The sequence below is a fragment of the Phaseolus vulgaris genome, chromosome 2, assembly GCF_051622355.1.
Source record: "Phaseolus vulgaris cultivar YP4 chromosome 2, ASM5162235v1, whole genome shotgun sequence".
NCBI lineage: Eukaryota > Viridiplantae > Streptophyta > Magnoliopsida > Fabales > Fabaceae > Phaseolus > Phaseolus vulgaris.
The window spans coordinates 50,169,285-50,193,321 of NC_143499.1; the positions used below are offsets into that span (position 1 = coordinate 50,169,285).

General features: G+C 34.0%; 1 protein-coding gene across 13 annotated transcripts in view; it reads right to left on the minus strand.

The window, feature by feature from the left end:
* Nucleotides 1-24,037, minus strand: part of LOC137813029 (uncharacterized) — a 50,830-nt gene that overhangs the window by 23,213 nt on the left and 3,580 nt on the right. For 7 of the 13 annotated variants that reach the window (XR_016518977.1, XR_016518976.1, XM_090299318.1 and 4 more), the window contains exons 6-23: nucleotides 23,301-23,369; nucleotides 23,108-23,166; nucleotides 18,478-18,685; nucleotides 17,229-17,297; nucleotides 17,037-17,116; nucleotides 15,708-15,857; nucleotides 10,900-10,963; nucleotides 10,523-10,624; nucleotides 8,750-8,941; nucleotides 8,168-8,295; nucleotides 7,517-7,667; nucleotides 6,950-7,042; nucleotides 6,738-6,839; nucleotides 4,893-4,954; nucleotides 4,705-4,807; nucleotides 1,025-1,210; nucleotides 802-918; nucleotides 385-665 (exon numbers count right to left, since the gene is read on the minus strand). Coding sequence is in view for 11 of the 13 variants with exons in the window: in XM_090299318.1 (XP_090155444.1) it covers nucleotides 385-665; nucleotides 802-918; nucleotides 1,025-1,210; nucleotides 4,705-4,807; nucleotides 4,893-4,954; nucleotides 6,738-6,839; nucleotides 6,950-7,042; nucleotides 7,517-7,667; nucleotides 8,168-8,295; nucleotides 8,750-8,941; nucleotides 10,523-10,624; nucleotides 10,900-10,963; nucleotides 15,708-15,857; nucleotides 17,037-17,116; nucleotides 17,229-17,297; nucleotides 18,478-18,685; nucleotides 23,108-23,166; nucleotides 23,301-23,369 (2,216 nt within the window). In the remaining 2 variants the exon portion in view is untranslated. Of the gene's footprint in view, nucleotides 1-384; nucleotides 666-801; nucleotides 919-1,024; nucleotides 1,211-4,704; nucleotides 4,808-4,892; nucleotides 4,955-6,737; nucleotides 6,840-6,932; nucleotides 7,043-7,516; nucleotides 7,668-8,167; nucleotides 8,296-8,749; nucleotides 8,942-10,522; nucleotides 10,625-10,899; nucleotides 10,970-12,105; nucleotides 12,209-15,695; nucleotides 15,858-17,036; nucleotides 17,117-17,228; nucleotides 17,298-18,477; nucleotides 18,686-23,107; nucleotides 23,167-23,300; nucleotides 23,370-24,037 lie in introns of those variants that run through there. The other 6 variants (XM_090299317.1, XM_090299322.1, XM_090299319.1 and 3 more) reach the window with 6 other exon arrangements.

Genomic DNA, 24,037 nt, shown 5'->3' on the forward strand with positions numbered 1-24,037 from the left:
TGCTTTCAGAGAGGACGAATTCATCCACCAGGCAATGCACCCGTCATTTGGAATCCTTTGCATGCTCTCTTCATTACTTTTTGCACAAAAAGGTATCAAAAGTTTCACAACAAAAAACACGAATATCCCGATATAAATAGTGAAGGTGAACAGTTTAAATTGATGATGGATGCTGTGTTACTCATTACCACAGTCAAAATGAAAAGTCTAGCTAGATATTGACAAAGTTCTAATCAAATGTAATTCACATAAAACAAGCACAAAAATGACATACAAGAATGGCCCCTCCATAGAGATTAAATAACAAAGTAAAAGTTTCAACAATCACAATTTAATATAAAAATATGGAGAAAATGGCAGTCAAATGCATTATGTTGAACGTACCTTACGACCAAATTTTGTAAGGAAACCATGAGCTCTGAGTGGCTATCTCCATCATATTCAAGGTGAACTTCCAAATCAACCAATTCAATTTTTGAAACAATAGATATGCCAAAAGTAGAATATGCTGGCACAACTGAAACAATATTGGGAGGATGTGAGGAGTTTAAGACTCCAAATTCACCCATTAAATGCAATGTGGCCATATGGTTCATCAATTCTATGAATGCACCATATATTGAAGGAGAGAAGTGTGCTTTAAGTGATTCAATAGATACATAAACCTGAAATTAGGAAGTATAAGGTATCCAGAGATGGGGAAAGAACACAGAAAAAGAACAGAAAATTACTGCATGGGAGACAAGATTGTATTAAGTACATGTTCAAGTTATTTTACTCCATATCACAAAAAGTAATCACCTCTAATTGCTTCAAAATGGTCTCCTCTGGGATCAAGCAAAATGCCAAGAAGAACGAAACACTAAATTTCTCAAGAATAGAAATTCTTTTTGACTGGTCAGAATTTATCGCGGTGATCTGAAGTATTTAGAAGCAATTCAATAGTTACCAAAATAAAAAACGATGGATAACAAATGTAAAAAAAAAAAAAAAACCGCAAGAACATGTAGACTAACAGCCTTACCATAAAATCATCTAGTGTAACATCAAAAAACTGATATAGATCTTGAAGTTGGATGCCCATACAAAGCCCAAATGTGGATAATGAATTTAAAAATTTCTTCACAGAATAGGGTTGCTCCTCAACTTTTGAAGAAAAATATTCAAGACCATTTGTGGACTTAAAACATATAGATCTTGAATTCATTACCTGCTCAAAAACATCATCAATAAGAAGCATAAAATGAAAAATAATTATGAACCGAAGTGCAAGTAAAAAATTACTGATGATAAAACTTTCAGAGTTAGTATGGTGAAAAAAAAACAATTGTTGTTAGATTTCAACTTAAAATTAATTAACATTAACAGATGTTGTCCAATAGATCTTCTATCCAAATGGAAAAAGGAACTAACTTCCATGTATCATTATGTTCAAGTGTATGTATTTCAACATTCGTGACTTGTTGCCATTCAATATGATCAAACGCCTCTTTCACATTTTTAAGAAGGAGACAAACTGATGGCAGAGCCTCCAGCCACACACAACCACATGATAAGGAGGATGAAGACCTAGAGGTTGTTTATTGATTTAATTGCAAATATGGGTCTAATTGGGCTTTTGTTTATTTTTGTAGACCCAATCAAGAGGACAACTCTAGGATGAAGGAATGTACAAACATATCCAAGAAGATATGAGCCATCCAAGAAGTGACGCAGTGGGATACATGAGCCAAGAAGATATGAGTCATCCAAGAAGTGAAGAAGATCAAGGCTGCGGAGAGTTGTAGTGACTTGTTGTCTCCAGACCAAGAAATTATCTGAATCAAGCTTCAGGGGTATGGGTTTATGAAAAATGTGAGGAAGAAGAGTCTCGGGTTTTGAAGAAAAATTTTAAGAATTGTTTGCAGTGGTTGATGATGAAGCCATAGCTTGCTCTTGATACCATAAAAGATTGGAGAGAGAAAGGAAAGATTGAAAGAGAGTTTGGCATATTGTGTTACATGTTTCATTTCATAATTTTTCTTTTTTTCTTATCTCATGGCATAGTTTGAGAGCTCTTATATTTTAATCCCTTTCTATCTTGATTTATTATTACTTTGGATAAAGAAAAGAAGAGGATTACAGAGCCTACCAAGAATGTCTAGGGAAATAATGACAACTGAATCAGAACTTAAACAAAATTTTAATAAGAATAAGAATATGCAACTATGAATTAATGAAATATAAGAACTGGGATGAAAACAAAGAAAACAGTGGCAAAAAGAAGATCAGCCTTTAGACATTCCATATTTATTCTCTGCAGACTACATTTGCTCAGATATCTCGCAGTTGACATTTTTGTTTGAATATACACTCTCAACATAACTGATCCCTTCAATAGCTAACAGCAGGCCATTAATACTCAACCAAATTGTTGAAACTCAGTGCAAATTTTTGTTTCAATATACACTATCAACATAAATGATCCCTTCAGTAGCTAACAGCAGGCCAGTGATACTGAACTACAGATGAAATAAGTTTTTTTTTTTTGCAATTCTATGATTGCTAGTGATATGAAGTATTTAGAAGTGAACTTTAAGCGAAAATCAACCTTAAAAAATCGGCTTCGAAGATAAGGATTGCACCCACTTATATACTATGAAATATCCTTATCTCTAGTCAATGTCGGATCTCAAACACACACCCCTCACGCCAAGACCTATCAACTCGTGCGTAGGACTATATATTTATGGGTGGTCCGATGACGACCCGATAGCGGGTGGCCTAATAAGCCCTACAGACTCTTGCTAGGATAGGCTCTAAATGATTGTGAAACCATATTAAGAAGTGAACTTTAAACCTAACTACATCTTACAAAACCAACTTATAAGGTGAAGTTTGCACCCAATTATATTATGAAATATCAATATCTTTAGTCGATGTGGCATCTCTAACAAAATATACCATCTATCCTCCAAAACTATTATATGATAAATAGAAAAACAAAGGTCATATTTAAGAAATATCAATGAAATCATTTCATTCCAACAAAATTGCCTGACAACATAAACAACAAAATACACTGAATCACTATTTCATGATAAAATGTATTACGAAACCAAGAAAAGTGCCTCAAAGTTGAAGAACATCCATTGCTTACCATAACCAAAAAAAATGTTCAAAAATGCAGAGTAGTTTAACCATAGGGATGTAAAATTTACAAGGTTTAGATAATAAATAAACCATTAGTCCAATTATTATGTTAAAAACATATTATAAAATAATCCTATCCATCAATGACAAAAAAGAAAAAACCAAAATGCTTCCATTAAAAATATAGTTTTTTTCTTTACTACTTGTTAACAAAAATTTCCTCTCTATAAGTTCTCTCCTCATATAACTATTTTTGGATGAAAATGCAACAAGCCATTACTCCTATAACACCATTTTTTGTCCGATATCTTGACGTGTTGTTCTAACGAACATTATGGAGGGTTTACAGAGAAATGGAAGAGTTATGTGATAGAATCCCCTTGTATTGTATGTATGTTAGTAGACCAAACCTGAAATATAATATACCATACATCACATTACATAGGGATCAATTTTGTCAAAATCGCGAGTAAACTCACAAACTTGCTCGAACCCACAAGTATAGAGGAGGGGTCGAGCTAACATAGATGCCAAATTGAAAAGTTGGCGAGATTGCAATATTGCTATCCAAATCTAGGGATCATGCGCCAAATCGATCCTTCCCATCTCGAGAAGCTAGGTTTGACGATTGTGAACACCAATTTGTGGGGTCAAGCACCTCATGACGTTGACACTACCGCTGCCACAGTTGTCGAACAACCATCATCATTGCGACTAGCTTTTTGCCCTCTTTTTGCACTCATGTTGTTTTGCTCTCACTTTTGTTCTTCTGTTGTTTTGTTCACTATGTATTTCCTTGAAATTCTACACAGAAGATGACCTATTTGTAGTTTTGAACGGGATCTTACTAAACAACTTATTATGTTATTTTTATAATCTATATTAATTTTATTTTTAACTTGTTCATCTATATTCTTTTTCACACATGCACAAGTTTATGAATAGAACTTTTCTAACTCTTCCGAGTCGAGTTACAATCCTTATTGCCTTTATGATCCTCTTAAGATTCTTGAATTTGACAACATTGATAGGATGGGCCCAAACCCATACACAAAATATCTATAAAGCATCCAACAAATACACATATTGGAGGAAAGTTTTGTTCTGCACTTTTCCTTTATTAGTATAGCAGTAGTTCAGTAGGACATCTGTAATTAATCACTTACCAACTTAATGTTAGTTAGAGGTCTTGAAAGCTTCTGCTAGAAGCTAGTGCTTCTAATCTCTGAAACAGTATATACCTAATGACACTTAATTGTACATGGGTTGAATCATTTACACTAATTTCATAAACTTATATCAAATGTCTTCTCCTTCTCCCTTTGAAACTCAATAATAAATCATCTACTAGTAATTGTCGATCCAATCTATTAAGTTATATTGTTATGATTGCAAAGATTTGTTGGATTTATGTTGATTTGAAGGTTAGTGAATAAATGGATACAATTTTCACTACTACTCACAGTGTAATATCGCATGCCTTTTTATTCCACAGTTAAACTAATTAGTTCACTGATGTCATCAAACAATATTGGACACAATATATCTAGTTTGGTAATATACAGTAGTTACCAAGTTGCTATACTCCGATGTTGTATTCCTCCAAGGAAAATAAACAGAAACATCACCAATAGTAACATCCCACACAACTTTGTTATGGTTTACAGAAATATATCTGCAAATTGAAAGAAACCCAAATGTTACCATCATTGTTTGAGAGATGATTTCACATAAAAGTGTAACCTGACACTACAACTTACTCTGCTTTGGATAAGAGTCTAATATTGTCATTTTCAATTCCATTCAGTGACAACAACACCTGCTTTTCAACATAAACAACAGAAATTTATCACCAAAATACAAATAAAAATATATATCATCCTCAACATGAACTACTATTTGTCAACAAGGAATCAAACTAGGAAAAAGTCTCTATTTGATCCTCAGAAATATTTCTGTTAATATTTCGTTTGTGTTGGTTGATTTGTTTCCCTATATAGTTGGTAAATATGCAATTTTCTGTATGAATACTCAATTACCGTTTTTGTTTAGCTAATTTTTAGATAATTCATTATGGCAATAATTTCTTTCCTATTTAGGATTTAGTTTCCTACTTAATGATGGATGACCTAAACAAAGCTGGCGTGACCAGATTTATTTCTTTATTAGAGAGTTGTTTCTGACATCAAAGACAAGAAGTCGACTCTTAGAGCTACGCGACTTGTTAGCGTCCTCTGAAAGGTAGAGCCCCTTGTCTTGCTTAGCAAGTCCAATTACCTTGCACGTTTCCTAATCTTGAAATTGGAAAGTTGTAGGATTCAAAAGCCCCAAACAATATAAATCCACTATGAGCTTGTGAACAGAAATCAAATTGGCAAACAATTTGGGCACATGCAAAACAGCCTTCAGAATAAGATTCTTAGTGAAAGTTCCATCACCAAGTGCAATTTTTTGTTGCTTGGACAGGGTTTATATATAAACCCAATATATGATTGAGTCATATGGTCTATGGCTCCAGAATCAGCTACCCATACATCTTTAGAGGAGTTTTAGGCATTTTGAGTGCATAGGAGTAAGCAATATTACCTGTGAATGCTAAAGAGGAGTTGCTTCTGTTTGCAGGTTTTGTTAATGTGCAGAAATCCCTTAATTTTAGAAGCTCCTCTATTCTGAACTTTGTAGTGGATGAGGTTTTTGAGTATCGGGCAGTTTTTAGGTTTGAAGTATGCTAATGCAAGCCTAGAAGGAATACAGTGGAAGAAAGGAAGGGTTGTGGTGTTGCAACAATGTAGACTACGCAAATGAATACAACAAAAGAAAGAAAGGGGTGTGGCTTTACAGCAATGCTGCACATTTGATTATATGTGGTTCCCAAGGATTTTTTATCGTGGATACCATGTCAGAAAAAACTATTTTTGATATTATTCATAGAAGTGCAATTGCTCTTAAATAGAATACAAAGATTTAATAACGGAAAAAATCTTAATTTATGATGAATATCTACCCTACAGTTCAGCATCAATGATATTGTACAATAAATATAAAATATACTGTCAGCCTATTAATCCTCCTAATTATGAAATGTAATTAAATCACATAATTATGTAATTAAAATTGTACAAGGAAATATTCACTGCAGCATAAATTATGGGATTTTGACGCTCATAAACAACTAAACACACAGAAGTCAGTTGCCTCTTAATTCATGAAAATATTCAAGGACTGATACACAATGGACATTAGTAAAGAATAAACAGCTCACTTTCAAAAAGACACTTGATGGGAGTAGGGTTTAAGAGCTTGTTAACGTATACACAATTAACAATGATGATCCAACTTGAGAGGGTGTATTACGCATGTGATTAATGTGCCAATACCATCTACATTGCATTAATAGCCTAATTTACTAAATGCAAATAGAGACCTGAACCTACAATGGGTACAGTTTCCCCCAAACCACTTCCTATCTTACAAAGGCAAAGAGCATAAAACAATCCCATGTTCAAATTTTAAAAATATTTTTCTGTCAGAACTCTAGCAATATTAGAAACAAGGAATAAGGAAAATAATACTGATAACAGGACATCAATAAAAATAGTTCATACCCTTTCATTATGAAATTTGAAGGACGTAAAGACATCATAAAACTCGAACAAATTTGATAAAATGTTTGTATCAACTGTCACTTCAAGTTGTTTGACTACTCCCTGTTAACACAATTGGAAAAGAAAATTATATAACAGGACATTTCAGCTTTGAATATGCATACATACACAAGCATATCAATGCTCGCAACTTACTACACAGTGTTGGATACCTTCACTGACATGTCCATATCTCCCTGAGATGAAAATTTTACTCGAATGCTGCAAGAATTATCCAAATTGTCCAATAAATGATTTTCAACAGGCTGCAAATCAAAGTATATAACCATCGGTGTCAACAGAATTGAAATTGAAATAGTATAAGTAGAATAACTATTGGTTGAAGTTCCTAGCATTCTGTTCTATCTTTTTTACATTGAAATGAAATAATCTTAGGAATCCAGTAAAATAAAATTGGGAATAACACAATGTGTGTTAAATGGAAAATTGTCACAGCAAGGTTTATATCAAACTGGGGAAAACTCTATCAAATGGCCATAAAAGTAACACTACTCTCTGGCAATGAGTGTCGATCAGTAAAAATGCCAAGAGCAAAAAATATCTGTTAAAGAAACTGGAAGCTTACAAAGGTTCGGTGGATATAGAAAAAATTATAAATATTAATAACCACTGGATGCAGAAAGAAGTTGCAATACCACCAATTAAGGAAAGAAGAAACAAAATACCCAAATTGTTTTACTTGTTTATTCAATATACAGAAAAAATTATAAGAATGATACCCCTTGAATATGTACAACAACTTTCTTGTTGCTTAGATCAACCATTTTCCCAGATTTGAATTTGGATATAACAATTCCATGATCTTTGTAGATCTTAGACTCGATGGTTCCACCTTCAACAATTATTTCTGCAATTCCTTTAGCATGCCACCTTAGAAAATGAAAGAAAGATTGGGAAAAAAACATATTAGTTGACTACTAAAGAGTCCTAGTACATAGCAACATGTTCTATTTCATATCACACATAACAATCATCTCAAAGAGACGGAGTTTAGTAAATGAAAAACTGAGTAGCATTCTAAAATTGAGATTATGTTCTAATTCTTTTAAATAAAAAAATCATAAAGTGCTGAATTGATAAAAATCAAGGAGAAAGTGAGGGAAAACGAGTTTGGGGAGTTAAAACACAGATTTCACCATTTTGAAATTAGAAGGAATGAACCTCTAACAGGTTCCTTTAAATACAGTAAGTGATCTCACTCATATACTCCAGACTGAGTTCTAACTACAAGGCTAACAGCTGGGAAAGAAACATTAAATTAAACAGTATAAACAGTATGACACGTACTTCAGAACAAAGCATTACTCTAACATGAATGATGTGAGAAAAGTATCTTAAAATGCTTGTGAACAACGAATAGAGCACCATACTTGCTACATAACGTAGCAGAAATCTCATCAATCTTAAACATCATTGAAAAAATGTATAATTCATGCTTTACAGCAGCATCAGAGCTAGACGAAACTAGAGGATGAAATTCAGTTGCTTCAGACATATCCTGCAAAAATACAGAAAGCAACTGATAAGGGCCGTACTGTAAGATAAAAAAAATGGAATTTTTGGTTTAAGTGTTGGTGATGTCAAACAGAAATTACACAATGCAGTATGTGATTCTGATGTTCAAAATTCATTTGCATACAGAAATGTTCTGAGCTAACAGAAAAGCAAAAAAAAAATCAATTCTCTCACCAACAAATATAGCCAGCTTCTCATTGTTTAGAATTATGATTGATTATTTGAGATATTTATTTTAATCAGTTAGTCGTCACCCAACCTAAATAACATACTATTAAGGGGGGTGACAAAACACTTCAATACTCTACCAAGCATCTTATACAACTAGAAGTAACATTAGGTACCCAACAGTACTCAAGTCCCTATCATATTTTTTTAGTATTTATTTCTACTAGTTTCAGCCAAACAACAGCAAGTGCATTGACACATGCATGTACCTTAACATCATATGACACAACTCCAGAAAATTGACTTGAATCATCAGTTCCCCCTGCACCAAGCATACCACGAGAAAGCCAATTTAACCATCCCCGAGATTTAACTGTATGTTCATCATTGCAAGACTTCTCTGTAGGAATATCAGTGTTAAACTTGCCATCGTTAGGAGTAGAACACCTTGAAAGAAATTCCTGTAAACATTAAAGGAGAACATTTGAAAACAAATCACACATCTCAAAATGTCTTGAAGAAAATGAAAGATAGAAAACTTCGTTAACAAACTGAACTATTTACGATTTTCACTCTTATGAAATAAGAATCTTACAAGATTATTTATAGGCAACCGCTCACAACAAAAGCTATTGCCAGTAATAACTGACAGCTATAAAAGCTAACAGTAAAACACTCTTCAAGTGGAGATTTCCTTTAAGAAAATCAAAACAAGAGGAAGATATAGGTTAGGTCAGCACATCTGCCCATTGATAAAGAATGGGAATATGATAGAGTTGTTTGACCATAATCTTTTCTCACACAAAGAAAACATCAATATCCATGTGTTTAATGCCACTGTGAAGCACCGGATTGTGAGCAATAGAAAGCACTTTGATTATCACAAAGTAGAATAGGATTAGTTAATGAAACTTGCAATTCAGTGAACGAAGTAGGAAGCCATCTTAATTCAGTAGAACTTCGAGCCAAACTTTTGTACTCATTCTTTGTGCTAAAACGAGCAGTGACTTGCTGTTTGCGGAACCACCAAGATATTAAATTGGAACCCAGAAAAAATGGTCGCTCTCGAGGTAGAACGTCTATCATCAATATCACATGCCTAATCAACATTACAAAATGCTTTCAATGACAAAGGTTTGGCAAGAGATGTAAGCTAAAAATATCGTCCATGGAATGCGGGACAAGATAGACTTAGACATTGTTGATTGAAGCCAAAAAAGCAATATTTGATCTTGGACTTCCCATTCTTCATAGGTCAGATTCATTGTTCCAGAGGCACAGTCATCATCATAAAGGAAACGCGGAGGAATCACAGGATTTACAACAAATTTGTGAAGTCTGAGTGACTTTATGATAGGTTCAACTTGTTGTTTCCAAGAGTCATATGCATTTTCCTTGAATCTAAAAACCCACTTACAGCCAACAGCTTGTCTATTAGGAGGTAGAGATACTAAGTCCCGTATATTTTGTTGCATAAGTGCATCCTATTACTACTTCATAAGTGCATTGTATACATGCTGCATCGCAGCCAACCGATTAGCATCCTCATGTGCTTGCTTAAAATTTTTAGGTACGGAATGAGAGAGAAACAATGAGGGATGAATTCTGGACTACAGAATACCAGATTTAGATCTATTATGCTTAAGATGAGTGTTAACCATTGTAGTTATATTACGAACAGAAACAAACTCAGAAGATAATAGGTTAGAGGTGATAGATGGCATATTAATAGACTCAAGTGTAACAGAAGTTATTGGCAAAGGAGCTCGACTTATACTAAAATACAAATTAAGATCTTTGACAGATTTGGGAGCATTAGGAAAGGAATCAGTACAAGGAAACCTATGTTCATCAAACAGAACATCTTTGGAGTTATATACTTAGCCACTTCATGATAGACACTTAAAACCCTTGTGTAATAGAGAATATCCCAAAAACAAACATTTCTCGGATTTCAAAGTTGAATAAAATATGCATGTCAAATAAGGAATATAACAGCAACAAATGAACACTGATTTTTCAATAAATAACTTGGAGCATACCTGCATCTCAGATTCTGCAGCAGATCGATAATTCAATATATCATCTAAATCTGATTCTTTCTCCATTTGCTCCAAATCTTGAAGAACGTCATCATCAACTATCTAATAAACAAAAATCTAATCGTCATTAACAGGACACATTACAAAATAAATATTCTAAACCATGTGTGTTGAAAAGAGAAAATGAGAAATGTAATGAAAACCGTGTGTGGCTAAACTACATGCCAAAACTGAATTAATAGAGAAAAAACTATATGGCACATATCAAACGTATCCTAATTACCAAAATTAAATCATTCAATAGTTTGGTTATATTATAACATATATTTTGGTTCCTATCAATATTTTTCAAAGAAAGAAGAAGGAAAAGAAACCACCTGTTCTTGTTGGAGAAAATCCAACTTAGTCTTGTACAAATTCATATATTTCCGTCGAAAACTTCTGCATCCAGGAAACATAAAGAATTACTAAGACAAGGTAGATGAATGTGAAGGAGAGACTGCATAACAACACAAATCATAAGGAAATCAAGTATACTACTACATTTCTCTTTCTTTTGGTGCCCTAAAAGTAAGAAAAGGAAGACAAAAATTTAAAGATACAAGTACTATACATAATAAGTACAACAAACAAACTTGACAGACAATGTTGTCCAGAGCTATAGAAAGGGGTTTAATCAAGGTCCTAACTATAAGAACTGAGGAAGTTACTTTTTCACACTTATAATTTGCAAATGATACAATGTTGGTCTATTTCAAGGTATCAGTACAGCTGATATGCAAAGTGACCAGCCCTTTTACAGATATGTTTTAAAGTTTTGCTTTTGCAAACTCTTTTGACTTTCCTTTTACTAGTCCAATGATTCCTTTTTCTCCATCATAGTGCACTCTTCTCTCTTTCTATTCCTAGAACAACTTTTATCAAAATAAGGACATAATTTATCACAGAAGACAGATGCAGTTTCAGTTTTATAGATAACAGAACATATTCTATGCAATATAAAGTCAATACAAAGAATATAAAAATTGAGATGCAGAAATCTGTCCTGTTTAACCAAGTATCAGAATGTCCTATGAGCAGAACACCAATGAAAAGCCACAAAAACATTCCTTTTCCATAACAAAATGAAGGTGCAAAAGACTCCCTCAAAATATTAATCTTCCTCTCTAACTATATAACAGAATTGCCTAAACTATTCACTAACTCCACAAAATTTAAACCACCAACCCACCTTCATAAAATCATTAGAGTAAGCCCTCAATTTAGTCCCCGTAGATTTTTGTCACCAAATTAAATAGTCACAAAAATGACGAGTGAAGTAAAGATGGTTCATATTTTTTAGACTAACTCGCCCACAAAAATCCGGGGCAGATTAATGTGGTACTGCTGATACAGTAATCTTCAAACTGACTAATTTTGGAAACCAAAACTTTAGAAGAACTTATAATTTGGTAAACCCAATACCCAATACTACGAGAGACGGTTCACCCCATCAACCTTAGAACAGATTGTAATGCCCATCAAATTCTCACCCCATCAACCTTCGAACATAAAGCCCATCAAAAGGAATAGTGGATCTTTACCATTGCATACTTCAAAGGGATCTTAGTAGCAGAACTGTAATTAGTGTTGAATCAAAATACCATCCAAAGTTTCCTCAATGATTTGGATCCAATAACACATGTGAGCATAACATACAAAATTAAAGATTGAGTCAAGAAAGTAAGAGCTGGCTCATTGTCCCAAGAAAAATCAAAATTGGATGCGCAATATGCATCAAGACTAGCAATCTTTAGATACTTCGAAGGAATTTCGAAGTTAACAAGATCATGATGCAACAATGTCGCTTGATAACTGATTCCTCCAGTGAAACCAGAGGAGGTAGTTCTTCTAATCAACCCTGATAGACAACTATCCTTGTGCAGGATTATTTCCCACAATTTCCACCAAACTAAGGGTTGGGATACCCCTTTTGTATCCCTCTTAATTTAATTTTATTCTTTGCTGATCAAAAAAAAAAATAGACAAAACAGAAAATGTGGAAGGAATAAAAGATAAAGAAACTCCAATATAAGGCTTATATAGTAGGGACCTTGTACTCATGGGCCCAAACACTACTAGACCCATCTAACAAACCTCTTAAAACTAAAGCAATTGCTTCCTACACCCAAAGTTTTTGAACCTGCAGTTAATGCTAAATGTGAAATTACAAAAATGCCCTTTTAGTTTTTAAATAATAGGGGTGCAGATCAAAATACATTCTGGATTTGGATTTCAAGAACACTTTTCTAGATTCTGGAATCCATTTTCCGAAATACGTTTCCAGAATCTATTTTCCTAATAAACACAAAAAACTATTCCAAATTTTCTTTTCTGAAATGTACTTTTTATTTCTGGATTTTCAATTCCAGAATGAAGGGCAATTTTGAAAATTCAAAAGTTGATTGGATGCAGGTCAAAAATCATTGGGTGCAGGAAACAATGGCCTAAAATTAAAAAAAAAAGTCCGTAATTACAAAAAAAAATAAAAACATATACAAGGTCTAATAAAGGCTCAATACAAACAAATTTAAAAAAAGGCTTTTTCCTCCACTCACCTAATTTCCAACAACACCCCCATAATTTTTAAAATGACCAGGGTCTCCTTCATATAGTGACTTTTGGAATACCTGTTCTGGAAATCTTCCGGAACAAGCTTTCTAGAATTTCCAGAACATGATTTTCGGATCAGGATTTTCATAACAGAATTTCAAGAACAGTAGAATTTCAAGAAAAGAATCTGAGACATAAAATGCATTCAAGAACAAGATTTCCAAAACAGAATTTCCAGATCAAGTTTTATGGATCATAAACTATACCTTCATGAATGAGCTTTTCCCAAACGTGCTTTTCTAGGTTTGTCGATGACGATGACAATGACACCTATGGATTAAGGCTTGTCAATGACAAGGTGCATCGGCAACAATAGGGTGCAAAGAAGGAAAATCTAGCAGTGGAGGAGAGATTTGTGGGAGAAATCAAACCCATACAATAACAACCACTTTGTAGTCAAGTTTAGCCGCTAAATTCAAATAATAATTGAACTAAATTAAACGCATCCAATGACAACCCGCACAACTTTCACCTACTTCTAAGACAACCAAGTCACTTATTATTCTTCAAAGAAAACCAGAATGCCTTACTCTACCTCGACTAAACATAGACACCTCAAATAAACTCTTCCTTGGTGCACTAGCCTATAGATACACAACAAACATCATTAGATTTGGTGGGATGAAATGAAGGCAACAAGAGAGAAGGAATTGAGATGGTAAGAGATATTGAGGGAGAAAGAGAGAGGATAAGATGGAAAGGGAAGGGAAGAGAAACGCAAGTGACATAGAAAGGCACTAAAAGGAAAAGAGTGTTAGTTATAGCAATTAAAAGTGCTTTACCCGCATCTTATGCAGTATTGGGTATTATAAATACCCACTTTCTTCTGTTTTTTGATATAGAGCAATACTAAATAATACATTCTTCTCTCGTATCTTTCTCTTTCTCTTTCTCTCTTCAATCTTTTCTTTCTCTCTTCAATCTTTTAGAGAGTAATGAGAATGGGAATGAGATAAAAGAGGACAATTTGGAAATTCGATCTTAAACCAAAAATCGTCATTTAAAATCATTAATTTAAGGGGGAACAAAGTAATGTTAATAAAACAAAGTGGTATTCAATGTAATGTGATCAAGGTTGTCAAACTCGCGAGTCTACGTAGACTCGTGGGAGCTCCGTAGACTCGACTCGTAGACTCGACTCATAAACTCGTAAGAGTCTACTTTCATATTATAAAAAAATTAATAGTCTTCTAGAGCATTTTTACTTCTATTAGAAGATGCAGTTCTATTGACCTCACTTGAATTTGATCCACTCCCTCCCAGACATTCCTTAAAAAATATACTGCTCCTCCAAATTCAACTTCTGCCCAAAAAAACTAATGTGCAGCAAGCCCAACTAAAAAAACAGATTTCATTCTGCAGCAGCCCAATAAAAAAACAGAACCCTAATCCCTTCCCTACCCTAATTTCACACCACCCATCTCTAACCTTAAATGATAAGCCACCACCAGCGACCACCGCGACGCCACCACCTGCAACCCGCGATTATGGCACACTCTGCTCGATCTACTGCCGCACTCCACAGAAGAACACGAAGAAGACGCAGTCCACATGCAAACACAAACGACACCGTTTTGGGGTTTAAAAAGAACCCAGTTGGACTCGCCAACTCGGACCAGAGTCGCAAGTCCACTGCAATTTCACCGAGTCCGTGCCGAGTCCACCGAGTTTACCCCTAAAACGAGTTTAGTACCGAGTTAACTCGGTAAGGCAAAGTGGACATGTAAACTCGGACAAGTCAACGAGTTGACTCGCGAGTTCGATAACCATGAATGTGATCAACATTGCAAAAACGTTTGGTGGGGCCATGGCCCCCTTCCGACCCTACCAAGCTCCACCACTGCTAACAAAACCCTATACATCATATTAGGAGACAAGGACTAAGCATATGGAACTTCCTTTCCTTTCATAAAAGAAAATCCTAGCTAACACACTCCTTGTTAAACACATCCTAATCTTAATCAATGGGCTGACCTTGTCAAAAAAAAAATATCTCCTACTAGATTTCTGTCTTTGAGATTCAGAGTTTATGTAGTTAAGTTACCCTTGGTCTTTCACCTATCTTCAACTGCCATTCAACTGCCACAGGGAGAGAATACTGGTCTCCAAGGCTATCTCCTCTGTATATACTTCATATATTTGAGTTTCTACCAGAGTCAGCTATAACTAATAACTGTCCTCACATTTTGGTTTTAGCTTAAACAGTATGTATGTTGTAAGCTGAAGTTTTTCATTGTTCAATTTTACCTTTCACTGCAGATTACATTTTAGTTTTCTGCCTATTGCTTCTAAATAAAACATGTGAAGGAATACTTCACAACCACAAGCAACCAAAAGGGTAAGCATATACTGAATATTACACAACAAAAAATTTGCAGTTTCATGTACTGACTGTGTTTTACACAAATCCCACTTTCACATTGAACACGAATCCCTCCCTCGCATGTCATTGGCGTCCATGACACAAAACGAAATCAAACACAACCTTTATTGAGAGCGAAATTATATTACAAGAACTTACAATCGAACTTACAATCGATCGCCAAAATATCTCCATGATGTTTTCTTCAACTTCCTACGAACATCGGAAAGAACTGATTGTTGTGCATAGTGCCACCAAAATATTTGCCAACCTTCACATTTTCTTGGTAAAAGACAATGCCAGGGGCGAAAGCGTCCATACCTATATAATATAATGATAAAAATTTCAAAAACCTAAAGCTATACTTTTAACATAAAAGAGACAATTTCATTCAAAAAGCAAGAATTGACCAAAAGGCAGCATACAATTAGAATAATAGCTATCAAGCTGATCGTAGAAAGATAATTTTCACCAGTTAATTCTCATGGAAGGAAAAAGAAGAAATTAATTACATTAGGATAACCAACGATTTGAAGGAGCTATAGAGTAATTGATGCAAGTACCAAGTATTTACACAATCCTTCTGTTATCAAATGTAACAACTGAAAGTCTGAATCCAGTTTTGCTCTGTCAATGAATTACAAAATCCTGAGACACTGAAAAAGTATTCAGTTTTGATCCTTCTTTTATACTATTCAGCATAAGAACTGGATGTCTGAAACCAGTTTTAGCTTCAACTCAGATAACTAATGTGTATAATGAAGTTGTGCATGGTTTGTGCTGAAGTTAGATCTAGCTTTTGTGCAGAAGACGAGAATTATACAACTGGTGGAACCATGTATTCCTAGATAAACCTTTTCGCAATTTACAATAGATGAAAAGCATAAATCAATGAATATACTAGGAATTCATAAAAGAGCTTTGTACTGTTGATATTATATTAGAATAACTGAGCAGTCAATAACTGGAAATATTTTTCACATCTACTGGTCTAACTACTGCAATAAGCAAAAGTGACACAGACTGACATTTTTTTATTTTTAATAGTAGATTGGCGAACTTATCTGAGCAGCTGAAGAGTTTCTACAATTTTTTTTCTAGAATCAAAATTGTCAGAAAAATAATTAGGTGAACAATAAATAACTGTCAGTGTTTTAACCTTGCTTCGTGTTTCACTTTATATATATCAATATTTTGTTTCTATACAAAAAAATATTTATACATCATGTGAAAGTATATCCAGAAGGTACTTCTTTAACAGTACAAAAACTGTTACAAGCTGTTGTAACATGTGCAGCATGAGCTTAATGTGTTTATTTCCTCTTTCCTTTTTGCGATTGATTTTCCTTATTAAAATTGATTAGTCGAGATTTTCTTATTTGTTGTAATCAGACTCAATTATGCCATAGTTCCAATAAATTGTTGCACACTCTGAAAATACAAAGTGTATTTAATTGTTTTTCCTCATATTTCAAGTCAAGCTTCTGGCAAGGAACTTACTTTTCTCTTAATCTACAAGTGCAAATATAGTCCCACACAAGACACATGTGCTGTAACTGAACCTCGTCTAAGGATATAACCTGATAAATGAAGACAAAATTAGAACTACTATAAACAATGTAGGTCAAACCCAAAAAAGATAAATACCAACATATTAGTTAAATTGTCAAAGTCCATAAAATGAGTACCAACCAAACCACTCAATTCGGCAGTGACAGAATACTGAGGAGCACTGCCATCAAGCTTTTGCAACCTGTTGTCCTTGAAAAGAGAATAAAAAGCAACGTGTAAGTAGGAAGAAAATCTTCTCATGGCCTTAATATTAATTTAAAAGAATACTGACCAGAAGGTTATACATAAAAATAATATAACAGAAGGAAATATGCAGTAAATATAAAAGAAAGCTGGAGTGTTTGCAAAAATTTGCAACAAATGAAGTTACTGGTTGTCAAAATTGTGGCTAAGATCATAAAACTGCATAATCTTAGGTGTCTTGGAGGACTGTCCATGCTGGATCAGAGTGAAATCACTGATCTTGCTTGTTGGAACATGGAGTCAGCAAGTTTTTCTTTACAATTTTGGTTGGTGTAACTTGGTTTTATGGTTTGGTTTTTGACAATTCAGGTTGTGAAAAAAAAAACTAAATTTCTACTTCCGTTACACATAAAGCTCCCTACACTCTGTTTCTTCATGCATCTAATCTATCCCACTCCCCCCCCCCCCCCTCTTGATCTCTCCACTGCCTGCCTTCTGTTGTTGCACCTCTATATTCTGAGTTAACTTGTCATGCCAAAAATGTCTTCAAGTTTTGATGCTTGGGTTACATTGGGACAATTTTTTTGTTTTAGTATTATAATTTTGTTATCACAAAACAAAATTATGTTGTGCGATGCATGAGATCTTTCTATAATGAATTTTAAATTTTAGTTAAATGTTGTGATTTAGATATTTTTTGTTAACTCCATTGTTTTTTATCCATATGTATAAATTTGCATTTTCAGTAGGTCTTGCAATCTATGAGTTACAATTCTGTGATTTACAATATTTCACCCCCTTCTCAGTCCTTGGTAGGATCTCCATATAAACAACATTGATTACAAATACTATAAAATAGGAAATTTTAATGACAGAAAAGTATAATGGGAGGAAACGTCATGACAAGTAAATTACAAAAGAAAACATCTAGAACCTAAGATATTCAATCCTGTAATAGAGCATGCCAACTACTTTGCATGTCTAACAAAGAAACACCACTAAAGAGACCATAAGCAGGACATCATACACATTGTCTCTCTCTCTCTCTCTCCAATAGATATAGATAAATAAAGTTGCAGTTCATTTTCTAATAGTGAGTTGAAATCATAAACAAAACAACAATTAGTAAGATGCAAAGTTAAGATGGAATTATGGAGAATGCGGGTTCAACTAAAGATGTCCATACCGAAAGAGTTAAGGTTGCATCACATGGTGCCAATATAGAATAGTAATGTTTTTCTTCCAACCTAATATTGCTTGCTGAGTAGGAGTCACCCTTATTGTTCATAGTTACCAAGTCCATGGAGCCATGAAACAATCTGGAATAAAATTCCAGCCCCTTGATTTCTACTATTTTATGTTCTTGGCCCACTCTCATCCTTCCATTTACAGACCTGAAATACAAGGAGAAAAAATAAGTCAAATCACTTGCATTAATTGGGATTTGCTCGCTTGCAATCTCCTGCAGGGTAAAGATAAAACTTGAAACAGGACTACAACATTTCAAACACAATACCACTAACCATACCAACAGAATGTTACAATTTAATTTGAAATTCAAAGGAGGTTGTTAGAGATATGATTTGATTATATTAGAATTATGATTTGATTAAACTAAAGAGGGAGGTATGATAAGATTTGATAGGGAAATATCTTACCAAATATTTCTCATTATTAGATATTGATTTCATTCATTATCATTGTATGTATCTCTTTTTCATTATAAATAAGAATAGTAGGGTGTACAAAACACATGGAATTCTTTATATCCCTTCCAGGGCTTCTCAACATGGTACTTCTCTAGTACCATCCTTTGTATTTCTTTTGTCACTAATCCTTTCAACATGATATCAAGAGCCTAATGAGAAGGGAATCCTCATTTGTGCTTTCTCGATGAGCCCGCCGCTCATATTTCTATAGAAACTTTATATTTTACATGTTTCAGTTTTTTTCATAGTAGTCAACCTAGTGTTAACCACCATATGAAAGTAGAAGAAAACTAATTGTTGCATAATCAGGAGAATTATTCCGTAATTAAGTGCAAATTCCGTTCTCTATTTATTAGGACAGATTTGTTAGTGATTTGATTTGATCTGTACAGTTTTAATCACCCATTATTTCTGGTTTTCATTACCTATTATTTCTTTCCTTAATTAGGTTGTAAACAGTCTATAAATAGAGACTGTAATCACATTTGTAAATTAGATCAGAAATATATTTCACCTATTTCTTTCAACTCTAGCTATAGGGTTAATTTTCCTTGTGCATAATGAACACATAGGATTATGTTTATATAGACATTAATCATATAAAAATATGGGTTAGGCTCATTATATTGGAAGTTACATTTAACACTCCACCTCGAGCTGGTGCAAATATATTGTACGTAACAATCCTAAATCCTTAGTAAAAATATTTATTAATTGAACATTTGAATTAACAAACTCAGTGTTGATGTCTACAGATACAATCTTTTCACGAAAAAATTACAATCAATCTCAATATGTTTGGTCCTTTCATGAAAGACGAGATTACAGTTAATATGAAGAGCACTTTGATTGTCACATATAAGTGTCATTTGAGTGACCTCTCCAAATTGTAACTCTTTAAGTAGTTGTTTAAGCCATATAAGTTCATAAGTAACAAAGGTAACCGCTCTAAATTCTGCGTTTGCACTAGATCTCGCTACAACATTTTGTCTTTTGCTCTTCCAAGAGACCAAATTATAACCGTTGTAGACACAATATCCAGAAGTGGATCTTCTATCAAATGGAGATCATGCCCAAGCAGCATCTCAATAACAGACAACTTTAGTATGGTTATTGTGGCTATATCGCAAACTTTTCCCAAGAGATCCTTTAATGTAATTCCATATACGAATGATTGCATTCCAATGATTTGCATTTGGAGAATTAAGAAATTGACTCATCACATTGACTACAAAAAAAATATCAAGACGAGTAACAGCAAGATGGTTCAATTTTCCAACTAATCTACACTTCTCACAATCAGGAGCTCTCCCTAATTCGGTAGGAGTTTGGCAATAGGATTCATGGGTGTGTCAGCAGAATTTTAATTTATTTGCCCAATTTCCCCAAAAATATCCAATGCATACATCCTTTGAGAGATAACAATATCATTGTTGGATTTTGCTACCTCAATCCTCAAGAAATATCTGAGTTTGTCAAGATCTTTTATCCGAAAGTGGTGACAAAGGAGTTGTTTTACCTATGAGATGCCAAGGTACTATTTGTAAGAACAATGTCATCAACATAGACTACTAGATAAATACACCTAGCACCCGAGTGATGGTAAAAAACTGAATGACCTGTCTCACTGCGAGTAATACCAAATTGTTGAACAACATTACTAACCTTTCCAAACTAAGCTCTAGGAGACTGTTTAAGGACATATAAAGATTTGCAAAGACAACACACCAATCCAAAAGACTCTCCCACAGCAACAAAATATGGAGGTTGCTCCATACAAAATTTCTTTCTGCAAATCTCCATTAAGAAAGGCATATTTTACATCCAATTGATAAAGGGGCCATCGTTGAAGAGCGACCAGGGCTATGAATAACCAAACAAAAGGGATTTTTGGCACTAAAGAAAAAGTATCACCATAGTCCAAATAAAAAATTTGTATATACCCTTTTACCAAAAGCCGAATTTTGAGACAATCAATAATACCATCAGAACCAACTTTGAAAGGAAAATTCCACAACCAACAAACACCAGATTTCTCAAGCAAAAATGAAACAAGCTCCCAAGTTCCACTATTATGAAAAGCACTTATTACATTAATCATGACCTAACGCCACCTAGGATGGGCTAAGGCATCACCAACAAATTTTGGAATGGACACAAGAAATAGATGAAAGGCAAATATACAAAGGTTGAGATAGTCTATCATAACTCAAAGGAGTGTAATTAAGAGAGGGACTACGGGTAGAGCATATACCTTTACGGAGGGCTATAAGAAGGTAAGATGGGGGCAATCGCCGCTACAAAAGTCATCGGACAAGCCACCACACACGGTGAGAAGTAGCGGTAACAGAAAGGAAAACATTGCGCATGTCGGGGCGTGGAAGCCCCAATTGTCGCGATCTCTTATTCATTGGAGTCATCTAGTCTGGACGAGCACAATGGTGGTCTCATCAGACCAAACAATGGTGCCGACGAGATGGCGACAGCAGCAAGACGAAGGCGGTGGAGAGTGACAGCATTGAAAAGAAAAAAAAATCCCTATGAGTAATGGATTCAACAGGAAACCTTGGCTCTCGATACCATGTGAAAATAAAAGAAAACTAGGTATAGGATTAATTCCCCTTGTGTATAATGAACACATAGAATTATGTTTATACAGAGATTTATCATGCAAAAAATATGGGCCAAGCCCACTAAATTGGTAGTTACATCTAACATATCATACAGCATTTTTTCTTCCTACCAACCACCATACACTCTAAACATTTTTTATTTTCAATAGAAATCATGTTATCTACATATTTTTTGTCTTCTTGTAGTCGTTGTGTCTTTTGAACAATTTTGCTTTCCAACAATCATTGTGCTCCCAAGCATTTTTGCTTTACCACAATAGTCATGTCCATTACACAATTTTTTGGCTTTCCAACAATCAAAGTGCACTCTCACCATTTTTGTTCTTCGACAATCATTGCACTATCCACGCAGGTTTTGCTCAATAGCAATCGTCGTGCTCTCCAACATTTGCAATAAACTTGACTTATAATACATATGTTCCAACTTGAGGCAGGAGTATTAAACACATCATTTGTCATTATTTACTTTATAAGCTCGAATGACCAAATGGCTTACATGATTCTCTTAATAAGTCTTATGTTAATGACATTTATAACAAGCTTGTCTTACGGTACATTTTCTCCAACTTGAATAGGAGTGTTAGAGATATGATTTGATTATGCTACTAGATATGGCTTGATTACATTAAATAGAAAGATATGGTATGATTTGAAGATAACCAAGTAAATTTATCTCTACAGCAGTTGTCATGCACTTCCACATATGTAACAAGTTTGACTAATATGATACATACCCTCCACTTGAGGGTGGAGTAAAGATATTATTTGTCATTATTTACTTTATTAGCTCTAACAACCAAATGGCTTAACTGATTCTCCCAAGGCCTCTCATGTTAATGACATTTGTAACAAGCTTGTATCATATGATACATATGCACCAGCGTGATAGGAAGTGTTAAGAGATATGATTTGATTGTGTTAGTAGATATGATTTGATTACATTAAATAGGAAGATATGAGATGATTTTAAAGGGAAATATCTTACCAAATATTTCCTATAATTAGCTATTGATTTTATTCCTCTTTTTCATTATAGATAACAATAATCATGTGTACAACAAATAAATTCTTTATATCCCTTCTTGATTTCTCTCTTCCGAACATGGCACCAGAGCCGTATCATCCTCAATGATTTGTTTTGTCACTAATCCTTTAAACAAAGGTAAAATGATGAACATTTACAGAAAAAAGAGGGGGAGGTGATGTGAGATAAAATGTAATAAAAACAAGACATGAGAAGATATAACGATAAGCACCCACAAAATAGGCACATTGGTACATTTTGTATGGCACGGTAGATGAAGCCAACTCTCAAACCAAATATTTCAGAAATCATTAACAACTCGAGAATACAATGATGAAAACATTCATATCAAATATTCTGCATCCCCAAAATAGATCCAAAAAAAAGAATTACAAAACTTAAACAAGAAAAAAGGTCTAATTATAGAAGACGAAAATAAGAGAGCATTACCCAATAAGATTTTGCTTCATGGTCAACCTAGTAAACTTTAAACCAAACATAACATGCCCCTGAAAAACATTAAAAATAAACAATTGTCAATCAAAGTTAGTTGTTAATAAGCAAATCCTTAAAATATGTAGATTTGAGAGCATCATGGAAGACCTAGGTAATTTGAAAGGGAAAATGTGCAAAATAAACGTACCGTATCATTCTGCATATCACTGTATAATATATGAAAATTCCTTATGTCTACTTGAATGCTGTCAAGGATCTGAAAGAAAAGCAATAAGGCATAAGCATATTGGGATAAAGCATTAGTCGCACCAAGTATGAGTGTCCTATTTGGTAGGACGAACAAATAGGACGACAAAATATTTTCCATAAGTACACTACTACAACAGAAAAACCACAAAAACAGAACTCAATAGCAACTAACATGGCACAATGGCACATATCTTCATATAAATTTGAAATTGTAATTTTTCTTCTTTCTTCGTTTTTTTTTTTTAATTATTCTACACCAAGGTCCAGCAAAAGAAACTTAAAAAATGGAATTTACCATCTGTACAACAACAAAAAAAAAAGCAAAACAGTAGTCTCGTCCAATACAGCTATAAGAAGTTTATTAATCCCAAAAGATAAACTTAGAAACCATTTGTATGCCAATTCATAGCAACAATAAAGCTTAAATAGAGGTAGTCATTAGCATGGTACATGTGACCAAGTGTTTTGGTTCTTGCTGCCGACATTATTCTTAAAAAATCAAGTTTAGAAACAGATATAATATATATATGCTCTATTGCAATATTTTGAAAAATTAATCAGACATTTAATTAGTAAAGGCACTAGTTCAAGGTTTAATGGTTCAACCAATCTTGTCAAAATCGCAAGTAAACCCCTAAATTCGCATGATATTGGAGTTTTGGTGACCAAGCAAGC